This window comes from Dama dama, chromosome 5 (assembly GCF_033118175.1).
Source record: "Dama dama isolate Ldn47 chromosome 5, ASM3311817v1, whole genome shotgun sequence".
Lineage (NCBI taxonomy): Eukaryota > Metazoa > Chordata > Mammalia > Artiodactyla > Cervidae > Dama > Dama dama.
In genome coordinates this window covers 161658-175376 of record NC_083685.1, presented here as the reverse complement: position 1 = coordinate 175376, position 13719 = coordinate 161658, and the positions used below count along the sequence as shown (strand labels likewise).

The window sequence follows — 13719 nt, the reverse complement described above, 5'->3', positions numbered from 1 at the left end:
GCCTCCGGCCTAGAAGGGCAGGAAGCCGTCCACCTCGAGGCGCAGGAACGGGCCCAGTAGGGCCCGCAGCTTCCAGACGGCGGCGCGGCTCAGCAGGGGCGGCACCAGCCCCTCGAAGGGCGCGGGGTCGACCACGTACACGTAGGCGGCGGTGCAGGCCAGCAGGGCGCCCAGCAGCAGCCTCAGGGCCAGCAGCCTGCGGGCGGCGGTGGTCAGGGGGCGGGGCGCCCGGGGATGGGCCCTGGGCACTGGGCTCGGTCCCTGCGCCGGCTGGGCCACCTACCAGAGCTGGCCTCTGAGGCCCTCGGAGCATCCCAGCTGCGGCCGTGCCTTCTGCGGAGGAGGGGCCGAGCCGGTGAGGTCAGGGCAGGCCTGCTCACCCAGCTCCTCCCCCGCTGCCTTCTGGGACGGTTGGGGGGGAGTGGGGGCTTACCCCTCTGCATGCCATCTTCTGGTCTTTCCTGGCTTGGGTGCGACACTGGGCCCGTTCCCTGGGAGGGCGGGAGTGCTGCAGTCAGCACCATAGGTATACCCCGTCCTCAGCCCGCACCACTGCCCTGGCGCTGGGGAACTGGGGACCGGTCAGGGACGGGTCCACCGCACCCTGACCCAGACACTGTCGCAGCTCAGCCAGCCCCCGCCCCTGGGCCTCCAGCCCCCACATCACCCCAGGATCTCCAGCTGGATGTCCTCCATCTGGTCCAGCACGCCCCTGATGTCCTTCTTGAGGTTCTGGGGGCCAGAGAGGGTAAAGTGGGGGTCCTGCTCGCCCGCCCTGTCCCCGCCCGTTCATCCTCTGGCGTTAAGCCTCTGGGGACCTACCAGGAGCCCGGTGGCCTGGTTGTTCAGGGCCATGTGTACTTCAGCCACGCCGTCCCACACCTGGTGGGAGGGGCGAGGCTGGGTCACGCCCTCAGGATAGAGCAGGACCCGTGCTGGACGCCCCTCTCCATAGGTGGAGCCCCCGCCCGGCGCCCCCACCCACCCCTGCAGGTGGCACCTCGGTGATAGCCATTTTCTTCCTCTCAAAGGACAGTCGGATCTGCTGCAGCTCGTTCTGGGGAGGGGGCTCAGTGTGGGCCGAGGCAGGGCTGGAGGGTAGTCGGCTCCCGCTCCACCGCGCCCCACCCCGCCCCTGGGCCCACCAGGGACTACGGCACGGACCCCTCCCCCGCCCCGCCCGTCCCCGGACCCGCCCCTCCCGAACACGCCCCCTGGACCACCTGGAACTGCGGCGGGAACGACTGTCTGGCCCCGCCCCATCCCGGCCCCACCCCGGCCCTGCCCCCCCCCCCCCCCCCCCCCCGGGCCCACCAGGGACTGCAGCACGAACTCCTCCCCACCGCCCCGGCCTGGCCCCGCCCCCAGCTCCGCTCCCAGGATCACCTGGGACTGAGGCAGGAACGACTCCCTGGACCTTCCCCATCCCGACCCCGCCCCTCACTGGCCCCGACCCCGGGGCCCGCAAGGGACTGCAGCACGAACTCCTCCCCACGCCCGGCCCCGCTCCTCCCAGGCCTCGCCCCCTGGACCACCTGGGACTATTGCAGAAACTACTCCCTGGCCTCGCCCCACCCCGGCCCCTCCCCTCCCCATCCCGGCCCCGCCCCCAGACCCCCAGGGATTGCGGCACGTACTCCTCCCCCCGCCCCGGCCCCGCCCCTCCCCGCCCTGGCCCCGCCCCTCCCTATCTCTGCCCCACCCCCCCGGACCCACCAGGGACTGCGGCACGGACTCCTCCCCTCGCCCCGGCCCCGCCCCTTCCCACCTCGGCCCCACTCAGGCCCCGCCCCCGGTCCCACCTGGGGCTGCAGCACTGACTCCTCGCTCCCCCCACCGCCCCGTCCCCTCCCCTCCCCGAACCCCCGGCCCACCTGGGACTGCTGCACGAAGGACTCCTCGCCCCGGCACAGCTCCTGCCGCAGCAGCTGCAGAGGGGCCCTGTCCTCCAGGGGCCGGGCGCAGGCCTGCTCAGGGGGCTGCGGAGGAGCCCCTGGCTCAGCCCCAAGGCCATCGGCAGCGTCCGCGGTCGTGGACTGCTTGGGAGTGGGGTGGGGGGGAGCGCATGGAGCCACAGGGCGCTCCGCAGAGCCACCCGCGGTCCTGCCAGGGCCGTGCCCCGCCCCGCACTCACCCAGGCCAGGGCCGTACAGCTCGAGTGCTCTGGGCACAAGGGCAGGAACTGCTGCCCCGGCCCCAGGAGGGCCCCCAGCTGCTCCCGCAGATCCTGGTTCTGCCTCTTCTGGGGTGGGGCACAGAGATGGGGAGATGGGGACAGCTGTGTCTGGGGCGGCGCTGGGGAGAGGGCGTGGGCCTGGCGGGGCCGGGGCATGGGGTCTGGTGGGGCCTGGGTGTGGGGCATGAGGTCTGGCAGGGCTGGGGCGTGGGGTCCAGGGCATGGGTTCTGGCAGGTCCCGGCTGTGCTGGGGGTCTGATGGGGCTGAGGTGTGGGGTCTGGCGGGGCCCGGGTGTGGGGTGTGGGGTCTGGCAGGGCATGGGGTCTGGCGGGGCTGGGGCCTGGTGCTCACCAGACTCTGGTTCTCCTGCTCCAGCTGGAGGAAGGACTGCTCTGCAGGCCCCAGGGGAATGCCCTGGAGCTGGGGGGGGTCTGCCCTGGGCGAGGCCGAGGCCCCTGTGCCCGGGATCAGGGGTGGGCATGGGCAGGGCCGGGGCCCCGAGCTGGGCCCTGCCGCATGCCGGGAAGCCCTCTGCTCTCGCTCGCGGCTGGGGCGCAGGGCCCAGCCCCACCCCAGCCTGGCGTCCGTCTGTCCTTGTCTCATCCTTGCTGGGTCTCGAGGCCTCTGTCGCTGCAGCTCGCCGTCCTCACTTGTGATGAAGTTCCCGGGTACCTCGCCCCCAACCCTGGGCCCCCCACTCCCTGTCCCCAGGGCTGAGAAAGGCCTGGCAGTCTCCATCGAGTGGGTGGGGCTGAGAGGCACCATGCAGGGCCACCTGGCGAACACTGGGCAGGGCGGGTCCAGGCACCCCCCGTGGCTGCTCGGAGCTGGGGGCTGGGGGCACTGGGGGTGGGTGTGGCCACAGGGTCCCAGGGTTTTTGGCCCCTCCATTCCTCCCTGTGACCCCTTCCTGACCCCAGGTCCAGGCTTTGGCCTGGCCTGTCCTGCCACCCTCTTACTAAGGGAGCTCTGGGTGTCATGGCTCATAGGCACCTCAGGGGCAACTGTCACAAAGGCCTGGGCAGGACCAGGGAGGTCATAATGGGCTGGGGTGGTGGCCAGAGTGGGGCTGACTGGGCCCCTCCCACCACGTCCCATCAGCTACTATCTTAAACTGTACAGCAGGTCCTGCAGACGTGAGCTAAAAGCAAAGTCAAACAGAAGCAGGTGCCCATTGTGGCCCTGCCCCACCCGAGAGCCCCAAGGCTGAGGCCTTCCTGGAGGCGGTGGCCATGCCTCTCTCCATCCAGAAGAGATCATCCCACAGCCTGACCTTTTCACCTGTGAATCCCCAATTTTTTTTAAAGTCATTTATTTAACATTCAGTGGTCCCACAAGGACTGTTATCCAAGGTTGAGTCACCCACTCGAGGCCAAGGCCTGTTCAGTGGCTGGACCAGAGTCCAGCCTGCTTTTCGCCACTTCAGGGGTCTTTTCAGGGACTGCAGAGTGCCAGCCAGATCCAGCGCCCCATCCTCCCCCCCACCCCGTTTCCCCTCCCCTATTAATAGCCTCATGCCATGTCCCACTCTGTCCCACTGCAATCCCCCACCCTCCACAGTGCCCCCCACTCCTGGAGCCCCCAACTCACAGCCCACTCTCTTTCAGTTCCCTCCCTTGTTTCACAGAAGCACAGCCTCAAGGAGCTTTCTCAGAAAAGAGGGTTGGTGGAAACCTGAGTGCCCGTGTGGGGGACACAGCTGCAGATCCTGGCTGTCCCTGTGTCCTTGACCCTCGGCAATGTGACCCTGGGCTCTGGGCTAGCCCAGGGGCCTGCTTGGGCCTGTGGGCTCTTACCAGGAGGTCTGAACAACTCTTGTGTGTCGGGTGGTGACTTTCTCGCTGCTATCTGGATCCTCTGTGACCTTGCTCTCAGATTCCAGGTCATGGGGATGGGGGGGCTCTGGTCGTCCCGGCGGGTCCCCAGCTCCTGGGAGGGGGTTGACAAGCCCAGCGAGACCACAGAGACCCACCCGGTGAGGCCAGCCAAGTGCACCAGGCCTGGCTGATGGGTGTTTGCTTTAGCCTCTGGCGTGGGGAGCTAGATGGGGAGACCCCTGAGGATCAGCTGGCTGCTCACTCTGACCTCAGGCTGCTTGCCTGTGAGGCTGGGCCGGTAGCTCAGGCCCTTCCCTGTGTGAGACCCTGCTGTAACGTTTCAGGACTTCTCCGTTGCTCTCTGCCTCTCCCTATTCTTTTCTCAGAGCTTCCCGTTGTCCTTTAGGGACAAAGTGGATTGGGTGGGGGGGAGGGGAGCTTTCACTTCCTGCTGCTTCTCCCTGGGGATCTTCTCTTTGGAAGGCCTTCCTGCCAGGAATAGCTAAGGGCTTTGCTACTCCCCATTAGCAGCCGGGGAGTCCTCTGGGCAGATGTCTGGAGCAGGGCAGCCCGGGGAGTTGCCTGTGGGTCCCCTGCCACCTGCTGACCCTCGCACGTGCTGGGTGGCCCCCCAAGCCACCCCCTAGCCAGCCCAGGTCAGCAGCCCTGCCTCGTCCACACCCAGGTACAGTCAGCCCCCTCTTCCCATCTGTAGAAGTCCGTCAATACCCCTCATCTGCTGGTGGTCTGGCTCCCCCACTGAATGCGGGATACCCACAGAGAAGGGACATGCACTGGCCACAGCCTGTGCCCAGCTGAGCACGCCGGCCTGGCCCCTGGAGGCTGCTCTATGTTTCTGGGGGTGCATCTGGGCACTAGCAACAGGCTCTGCTGGGAGGGGCTGGGAAAGACGGGCCTGGAACCCAACTCAGGCCCCCACGGCCTCCTGAACGCCTCCTGAGCCCACTCCCTGCTGGAGAAGATGGCACCCCCGGGGTGGGGCAGGGGCACCGTCCCGTCAGGAGCCAGCAGGTGCTTGGGAAGTTCAATGAGGGGAGAGGAGCTCCTCATGGAGACGGGGGCTTCTGTGCTAAGAGCAAAGACACCCCGGGAACTGTTGGCAGAGGCCTCGAGTCTTACCCAGGCACCCTGGTGGGTCTGCAGGAGGGGGTGCCTGGGACGCCCGATGACACAGGAGCCTCCCCCAGCCGCCTGGAACCCGCTCCTGGACACAGCCTGAGCCCCGTGGTGCACCGCCTAGGAAGATTGCTGGTGGCTTGGAACCCAGCCCCGGAGACCCCGCGCCCTGAAACTTTCCTCGCCCCATCCCTGTGGTCCTTGCAGCACAGCCCTGAGCTTGGGCGTGGCCCGGGGCGGGGGGGGGCTCTCAGAGGGAGCCCCAGCTGTGATGGCATTTCCACAGACAGGCCATGGGGTCGCAGAGTTGGACAGGACCGAGCACACGTGTGCGCACACACACATGCCCATGGCAGAGCGCCCTGCAAATCTCACTAGTGTGGGGGTGCCCCCACGCACCTGAATCGAGTCCAGGCCCCAGGAGACTCACGAGGAGCTGGGGGTGAGTCCCTGTGGCCGAGTTCTGTGCCGCAGCAGTAGGCTGGGTTGGCTTGAGCATCGCGGGGAGCCACGGCCCTTGTTACCAGGCAGCGTGCCTCCCTGGATGCCAGTTGCCATGGCAGCTGCTCCCTGCCCAAGGTGCCGTGATGCCCAGGGGCCTCAGGGAGCCTGGCGTTGTGAGCAGGGCGGGGCCGTGAGGGAGAGGCCTGGAGGCCGCACACCTCCTGCCCGGCCTCAGTGCTCAGGGCCCCAGGTGTGCTTCCCAAGTGGGTCAACAGGCCTGGGCAGGTGGAGGTCGGGGCCCCTGGGCCAGTCACAGCCTTTGGGGGCAGCCCCCTCTCCTCACCCCCAGGGCAGGCCCCTGACACGGACCCGCCCCTCCTCAGACCCTCAGGCCTGCAGGCTTCCTGGGGCCACCCCAGGCTGGGGACTCCCCGTCTCTGGGCCTTCAGGTTCCTCCTGGGGCATCCTGTCCTCCCAGGGCCTGGGGGGTCCGAGTCTGTGACAGATACCGCTAGCCCAAGGCTGGGCCTCGTGGGCGCCAAGGCTGGTCTGGTACCCTCCTGGGGTGCAAGGGCATGGCCAGACCTGTAGCCAGGAGGACAGGTCCACTGGGAGTGACAGAGTGGGGGGTGGAGCCTGGGGGCTGACCGGCCCAGACCAGGGCTGGCGCGCTGCGGGGGAGTGGACACCGGCCGCTGCCTGCTGGGGGCCCCTGCCCCACCCTGGCCTGAAGGACGGGGAGCAGGCCGGGCTGGGCCCTGGGAGAGGGGCGCAGCTGAAGGGTGAGCAGGCGCCCGTGGGGTCCCCCCACAGCGGGTCCGTCTCAGAGGCTGGCTGGGGGGTATGCCTGCCCACCCTGGCTGACTGAGAGGCTCCCCGGACATGCGCTGGGCAGCCCACTCCTCTTCCCTCCCTCAGAGCCCCTCTAGACAGCCACTGCACACATTTTTTGTTTAAGAATCAGAAGAGAGAATACAAGTGTCAGGGAAAATCCTCGCCACGGGGCACAGTCAGCAGGGTGCCGAGGGCTGCAGGCTGGGGGGCGGCCGTGCTGAGGCCCCACCCAGGGCGGGTGGAGGGAACCTGCCCAGAGACCCCTGAGAGGGTCCCTGCCATCTGGGCTCACCTGTGCCCACAGTGAGCCAGCCCACAGTGAGCCCGGGAAGCCAGCCCAGCCAGCCAAGGCTGGGGTCACCTCCCAAGACCCTTCCTGGGGCCAGAGTGCAGGACGCACGGGCACCCTGCGCTATACCCTGCCCCTGGCCCGTGCTCGCTGGGAGCAGGGGGCGGCTTGTGTGCCCATCCCTGCCCCTGGGGAGTGAACGTGGAAGGGTGAGTGAGACCCGGAGTCAGGTAGGGGGCGGAGACCACGTGGCCGCGTCTCCTTGGCGCTGAAGGATGGTTCATCCTCTCCAGGCCGGCCAGGCGTAGGTCCCAGAATCTACCACCAGATGGCCACACAAGCCCACAGAAGGGCTGCAGGCTCCGGGACCCTGAGGCCTGGCGGGTGATCCCCATCTGCCAGTGTGGGGTAGAAAGCCGTCCGCAGCCCGACCTGTGCTCCTGTGGGGGTCTGACTGCGTCCTGCCAGTGCCTCCCTGGGGTTCACCCTGGGGCTCACCCCCTCTCCTTCAACCCCTTGTCTGCTCCCTGCCCTGCGTGTGGATGCCCGGGGTGGGGCTCCCCGGTGTGGACCCTCCAGTGGCCCCGGGCTGGCCCCAGGCTGCCCGATTGTCAGTAAGCACACAGCTGGCGGGGGCCCCAGTTCCAGCCTGTGAGGCCCAGGCGCTGGGAGGTGAGAGCCTGTCTTGAGGTGGGGCAGGCCGGTGTCCAGGACTCCCTGTGGGCCAGGGTGGGGCAGGAGGCGGTCACCTGCAGGGTCTCCAAGGTGCCTGGGAGGCTGTGCGGGCGGCCAGGAGCCCCTGAGGGGGTGGGGGCCGCTGGTGCTCCGTGCCGAGTGCCCGCCGCCCTGGGCCTGGGGTGGGGGCTGGCCAGGCCGTGGGCACAGCCTCCGTCTTGGGGGTGACCTCGCGGTGCTGCCACAGAAACAGGCCTGGAACCACCTGTACCCCCCAAGCCTGGCCTCATCCTTCTTAGAGCCTGTCAGGCAGACACATCCGGTGTTGGGGTGTGTGCTGGGCACGGAGCCTGGGGCTGCTCAGGGCAGGCTCTCTGGATGTGGGACCGGGCCCCAAGGCCTCCACCTCTCAGCCCTGGGGACGCAGCCCTTGCTCCGTGGAGCCAGGCTGTGTCCTGGTGAGGTGGGGTTTTGGGGTGCAGGACCGATCGCTCGTGGAGGGTGAAGTGGACCATCGTGGCTCTGGGCGGGCCTCAGAAGTCAGGGAAGTGGGCCTGGCCTGGGCGGGGCTCCCAGGGTGGCTGCAGGCTGGGGACGGCTGAGGCTCCCGCGCTGATCTGGGGGCTTTCCCCTCCCCAGGGAGCAGGGACCAACACTCAGCCAGCCAGCCACCCACCCAGTCACCCACCCAACTATCCACTCACCCACCCACCCAGCTACCCAGCCACCCACCCAGTCAGCCACCCAGTCACCTACCCAGCCACTCAGCTATCCACCCAGCTACCCAGCCAGCCACCCAGCCAGCCAGCCACCCAGCCAGCCAGCCACCCACCCAGCTACCCAGCCACCCACCCAACCATCCGGCCACCCACCCAGCAACCACGCAGCCACAAGAGGCACTTACCTTACCCACGAGACCCAGTAGCCCACCAGCTTACAACCATTCCAACACTGGTCACCGCTCCAGCCTCCCTGCTGGCACCAGCCTGAGATGCCCCAGGGCCCTCAGGTGCCCAACCTGGCCTGCTGGGCAGTTGGCTCCTGGGGGCAGGTGGTCAGCAGGAGGGAGCAGGTGGGGAGCCCCCATTCCCCCTGGCCAGGCCTGCTCTCTGCGGCCCTCCCTGACCCACCCTGACCCTGCTCCCTCCAACCACTGACGGCTTTCCAGCAGGGGAGCCCCCCACACTCCTACCAGGAGACAGCGTGGGGCCTGTGTCAGTGACAGGGGGCAGGCTCACCCCTGGCGGAGGCGCCGTGGGGCCCCTGCCGTGTGCAGAGAGCCGTTCATTTACCCCAGGAACTGGGCGCAAGTTATAAAAATGGTAATTTCTTGGAGATTCAATTACATGTTTTCATTGTAACCCTTGGTAATCAAGGAAACAACTTTTAAAGAGAGTCTGTGGGATGATGGAAATCTGGGGGGGCGGGGCGGGCGGAGCTGCACCTACGGTGGGCCTGTGTGGGGCCCCGCCAGCCTGGCGGCGACTGGGGAGAACCCGGGGCAGCTGAGGATGCCCCTGGCCCCCCCAGAGCCCGGACGGCCGTGTCTGGCTCCCAGGGCCCCTGTGGGAACTGAAAGGGCTCCTTGTGGGGCTTGGGCCTGATTCTTCCCGAGTGACGTCTCGGCTTTAAATAACATCCTCAGGATTAATGGCGCTGGCAGCCCACGGCTCCAGGTGATTGGAAAAGGGTTTTATGGCCCCTCGGGTGAAATTGAACCTGCTCTGGACGTGTGTTTCCAAGATGAGATTTTCCTCCCTGGCGAAGGTGGCACGTTTCACGCTAATTACCACGGGCAGGGGCTCTCTGCTGCTCATCAACCATGCCACCCGGGGTGGGGGCTGGGGTCCCTGCCAGCCCCCAAATCTTGGCACTCCCTGGTGCTGGTTTTGGGGAGGTGACCTCACCCAGCCAGGGGTGTGGGAGGGGGTGGAAGGAGGCCCCAGATTGGGGGTGGGGGGCCTGGCCCCCTCCCACTAGGCCCATGAGGTGAGGTGGCCCCACCGGCCTGCAGGGCCCCTGACAGCAGGGGCTGGTGCCCAGTGTCCCGCAGTGGACTTCTCCCAGGGTGATCGCCTTCCTTTCACCTGCAGTAAACACTAGGCTATATTTTCCCTTTCCAATAATTGAACTTATTTATTTTTAACTAAGAGTAAACGTTCGCTGTCAGCTCAGGATATCCCACTGTGCTGTCAGGCCTTGTCAAGGCTCTCTCTCCTGCTGCCTCCGAGGGCAGCTCACTGGCAGGGACCTGGCCAGCGGCTAGGGTGAGGACAGCGGCAAGACCTCGTTTGTCTGGGAAACTTGCGTCCCGGAGAATCCGCCTTCATTATCACTGCTGTCACCACGGACCGATCATCATTGCCACCACCTTCACCACCTCATCCCTCATTGTCCCCTCCTCCACCACTTCCACCATCACCATCACCACCTCCACCATCACCACCTCCATCATCGCCTCCACCATCACTACCTCCACCCTCACCATCACCACCTCCACATCCACCATCACCACCATCACCTCCACCATCACCATCACCACCTCCACCTTCACCATCAGCATCACCACCATCACCACCTCCATCATCGCCTCCACCATCACCATCACCATCACCACCTCCACCATCACCATCACCACCTCCACTACCTCCACCATCACCACCTCCATCATCGCCTCCACCATCACCATCACCATCACCACCTCCACCATCACCATCACCACCTCCACTACCTCCACCATCACCACCTCCATCATCGCCTCCACCATCACCATCACCATCACCACCTCCACCATCACCATCACCACCTCCACTACCTCCACCATCACCACCTCCATCATCACCTCCACCATCACCATCACCTCCACCACCTCCACCTTCACCTCCACCATCACCATCACCACCACCTCCTCCGTCACTATCTCCTCCACCATCACCATCACCTCCACCATCACCATCACCTCCACCATCACCATCACCACCGCCATCATCACTACCTTCACCATCACCATCACCACCTCCACCATCGTGGCTCCTCCTGGTCTGCTGGTCACAGGGCTGGAGTTGACCTGGGGAGAGCAGGGCTCTCGCTCAGCCACTATCCAGTCGACCTTGGTGCCAGGGCCTCAGAGATGTCGGTGGATGTGGGTGGGTGTGGACCCTGGGAGAGGGTCACACTCCTGGCCCAGTGTTCTGGGGCCCTAAGCGGGACTGGGGAAGGTTGGGTCATGCCCAGGGCCCAGAACACACATGTAGTGGGGGGCCCTCCCTGCCTCATCCAGGCGGCGGTGGGGGGGAACATATTGAGGGGTATTAAACCTTGCTTGTGTTTGGGAAACACTATTAACAATTAAAGATCTTAAATCTTTGTGACACTCTTGGTGACCAGAAACTTAATATATGAGCAGATAATAATTACTTAATGATGAATCAGTTAGTTCAGTCGCTCAGTCGTGTCCAACTGTTTGCAACCCCATGAGTTGCAGCACGCCAGGCCTCCCTGTCCATCACAAACTCAAAGAGTTTACTCAAACTCATGCTCATCGAGTCGGTGATGCCATCCAGCCATCTCATCCTCTGTCGTCCCCTTCTCCTCCTGCCCCCAATCCCTCCCAGCATCATGGTCTTTTCCAATGAGTCAACTCGTCGCATGAGGTAGCCAAAGTATTGGAGTTTCAGCTTCAGCATCAGTCCTTCCAATGAACACCCAGGACTTATTTCCTTTAGGATGGACTGGTTGGATCTCCTTGCAGTCCAAGGGACTCTCAAGAGTCTTCTCCAACACCATAGTTGAAAAGCATCAATTTTTCGGCTCTCAGCTTTCTTCACAGTCCAACTCTCATATCCATACATGACCACTGGAACAAACATAGCCTTGACCAGATGGACATTTGTTGGCAAAGTAATGTCTCTGCTTTTTAATATGCTATCTAGGTTGGTCATAACTTTCCTTCCAAGGAGTAAGGGTCTTTTAATTTCATGGCTGCAGTCGCTATCTGCAGTGATTTTGGAGCCCAAAAAAATAAAGTCTGACACTGTTTCTACTGTTTCGCCGTCTATTTCCCATGAGGTGATGGGACCAGATGCCATGATCTTAGTTTTCTGAATGTTGAGCTTTAAGCCAACTTTTTCACTCTCCTCTTTCACTTTCATCAGGAGGCTTTTTAGTTCCTCTTCATTCTCTGCCGTAAGGGTGGTGTCATCTGCATATCTGAGGTTATTGATATTTCTCCTGGCAATCTTGATTCCAGCTTGTGCTTCCTCCAGGCCAGCGTTTCTCCTGATGTACCCTGCATATAAGTTAAATAAGCAGGGTGACAATATACAGCCTTGACTGTTTTTTGTATATACAGTATATTGTATATATTTGTATATTATATATATTTGCATATATATATATTTGTATATATATGTATATTACATATATGTGTGTGTATATATGTATGTATATATGTGTGTATGTATATATATGTATATATATGTGTATACATATATGTGTGTGCATATATATATATTTGTATATTATATATATTTGTATATTGTATATACAGTACTCCTTTTCCTATTTGGAACCAGTCCGTTGTTCCATGTCCAGTTCTAACTGATGCTTCCTGATCTCCATACAGGTTTCTCAAGAGGCAGGTCAGGTGGTCTGGTGTTCCCATCTCTTTCAGAATTTTCCACAGTTTATTGTGATCCACACAGTCGAAGGCTTTGGCATAGTCAATAAAGAAGACATAGATGTTTTTCTGGAACTCTCTTGCTTTTTCAATGATCCGGTGGATGTTGGCAATTTGATCTCTGGTTCCTCTGCCTTTTCTAAAACCAGCTTGAACATCTGGAAGTTCTCAGTTCACATATTGCTGAAGCCTGGCTTGGAGAATTTGAGCATTACTTTACTAGCATCTGAGTTGAGTGTAATTGTGCGGTAGTTTGAGCATTCTTTGGGATTGCCTTTCTTAGGGATTGGAATGACAACTGACCTTTTCCAGTCCTGTGGCCACTGCTGAGTTTTCCAAATTTGCTGGCATATTGAGTGCAGCACTTTCACAGCATCATCTTTCAGGATTTGAAATAGTCAACTGGAATTCCATCACATCCACTAGCTTAGTTCGTAGTGATGCTTTCTAAGGCCCACTTGACTTCACATTCCAGGATGTCTGGCTCTAGGTGAGTGATCACACCATTGTGATTATCTGGGTCGTGAAGATCTTTTTTGTACAGTTCTTCTGTGTATTCTTGCCACCTATTCTTAATATCTTCTGCTTCTGTTAGGTCCATACCATTTCTGTCCTTTATTGAGCCCATTTTTGCATGAAATGTTCCCTTGGTATCTCTAATTTTCTTGAAGAGATCTCTAGTCTTTCCCATTCTGTTGTTTTCCTCTATTTCTTTGCATTGATCACCGAGGAAGGCTTTCTTATCTCTCCTGGCTTTTCTTTGGAACTCTGCATTCAAATGGGAGTAGCTTTCCTTTTCTCCTTTGCTTTTCGCTTCTCTTCATTTCACAGCTATTTCTGCACTTAATAGCTTCCGAAGTGATTGTGGTAAAGAAAAAGTTAAACGAAAGCCCATCAGCATTGCCAGTGCTCTACACACTGTGGGAACCTCGGTGCTGGGGGCGGGGCAGCGGACAAGTCATTCTGGGACCACACACGGGTGTGGTTCTCTGGACCCACCGGCTGCCCGCTTCCTGGCCTGTGCCCTGGGTGTGGATGTTAGCCACACACAGAGGGTGAGGACCCCATGCTCTCCTGCAGAGAGTTGAGGGGGTTCTTGCCCAGTCACTGGGCCAGGTGGGTGAAGCCTGTCTCCCTCCCTTGGGGGCTTATGAGGAGGCTGTCAGATTGGCTCAATGAGCCCAAGAATCTCCGCCTAGTACCTGTGGGTGTCCCGGGTCTCAGGTCTGGTAGACAGGGACATTCTCTGCCCTCGTGGGAGGCCTCTGGGCCTCCGCCACCTCTGGGCCCTGCAATACCCTTTCTGCCGTGAGACTGATGGTGCGTTTCCTGGATCAGAGCGCCAGTTCTCACTAAAGTGTGAGTGGTTGCTCAGTGCTGCCATAACCCCCCAGGCCTGCAGTCTCTGGAAGCCTTCACCTGAGGGTGAGGAGGAGGGCAGCTCCAGGCGATAGAGGCCTGGTGCTGGTCGCCTGAGTCTCTGGACCCTGCCAGCCCTAGACAGCCTGCCAGGAAGCCCACAGCCCTGGGGGGCCTGCTGCCCTTCACACCAGCCATGTTTTCCGATCTTGGTTTCTGGCCCCACCTGGCGAGACTCCCAGCTGACGCTGCCATGCGGCCCCCTCACCCTGGCCTCAAGGCAGGCCCACCTGAGCCACGCCCCTCCTC

The 13719-nt window shown here is 62.0% G+C and overlaps 1 protein-coding gene across 1 annotated transcript; it reads right to left on the bottom strand.

Annotated features, from left to right (window-relative positions):
- Positions 1-9: 9 nt before the first annotated feature.
- Positions 10-3068, bottom strand: CCDC188 (coiled-coil domain containing 188). The gene is made up of 9 exons (XM_061141296.1): positions 2529-3068; positions 2135-2242; positions 1875-1979; positions 1001-1057; positions 823-882; positions 668-732; positions 434-491; positions 284-333; positions 10-196 (listed from the first exon to the last, which is right to left on the bottom strand). Exons 1-9 carry the CDS (start codon positions 3066-3068, stop codon positions 10-12), a joined length of 1230 nt encoding a protein of 409 aa, XP_060997279.1.
- Positions 3069-13719: the final 10651 nt, after the last annotated feature.

What these genes read in the sequence shown, in the direction of transcription:
- CCDC188 (XM_061141296.1), bottom strand. Translation starts at nt 3,068, where the DNA reads ATGGAGGGGCCAAAAACCCTGGGACCCTGTGGCCACACCCACCCCCAG. An exon ending in AGCAGGAGAACCAGAGTCTG is followed by an intron (nt 2,243 to 2,528) that starts GTGAGCACCAGG and finishes GCCCCACCCCAG; the next exon opens with AAGAGGCAGAACCAGGATCT. An exon ending in GCTGTACGGCCCTGGCCTGG is followed by an intron (nt 1,980 to 2,134) that starts GTGAGTGCGGGG and finishes GCTCCTCCGCAG; the next exon opens with CCCCCTGAGCAGGCCTGCGC.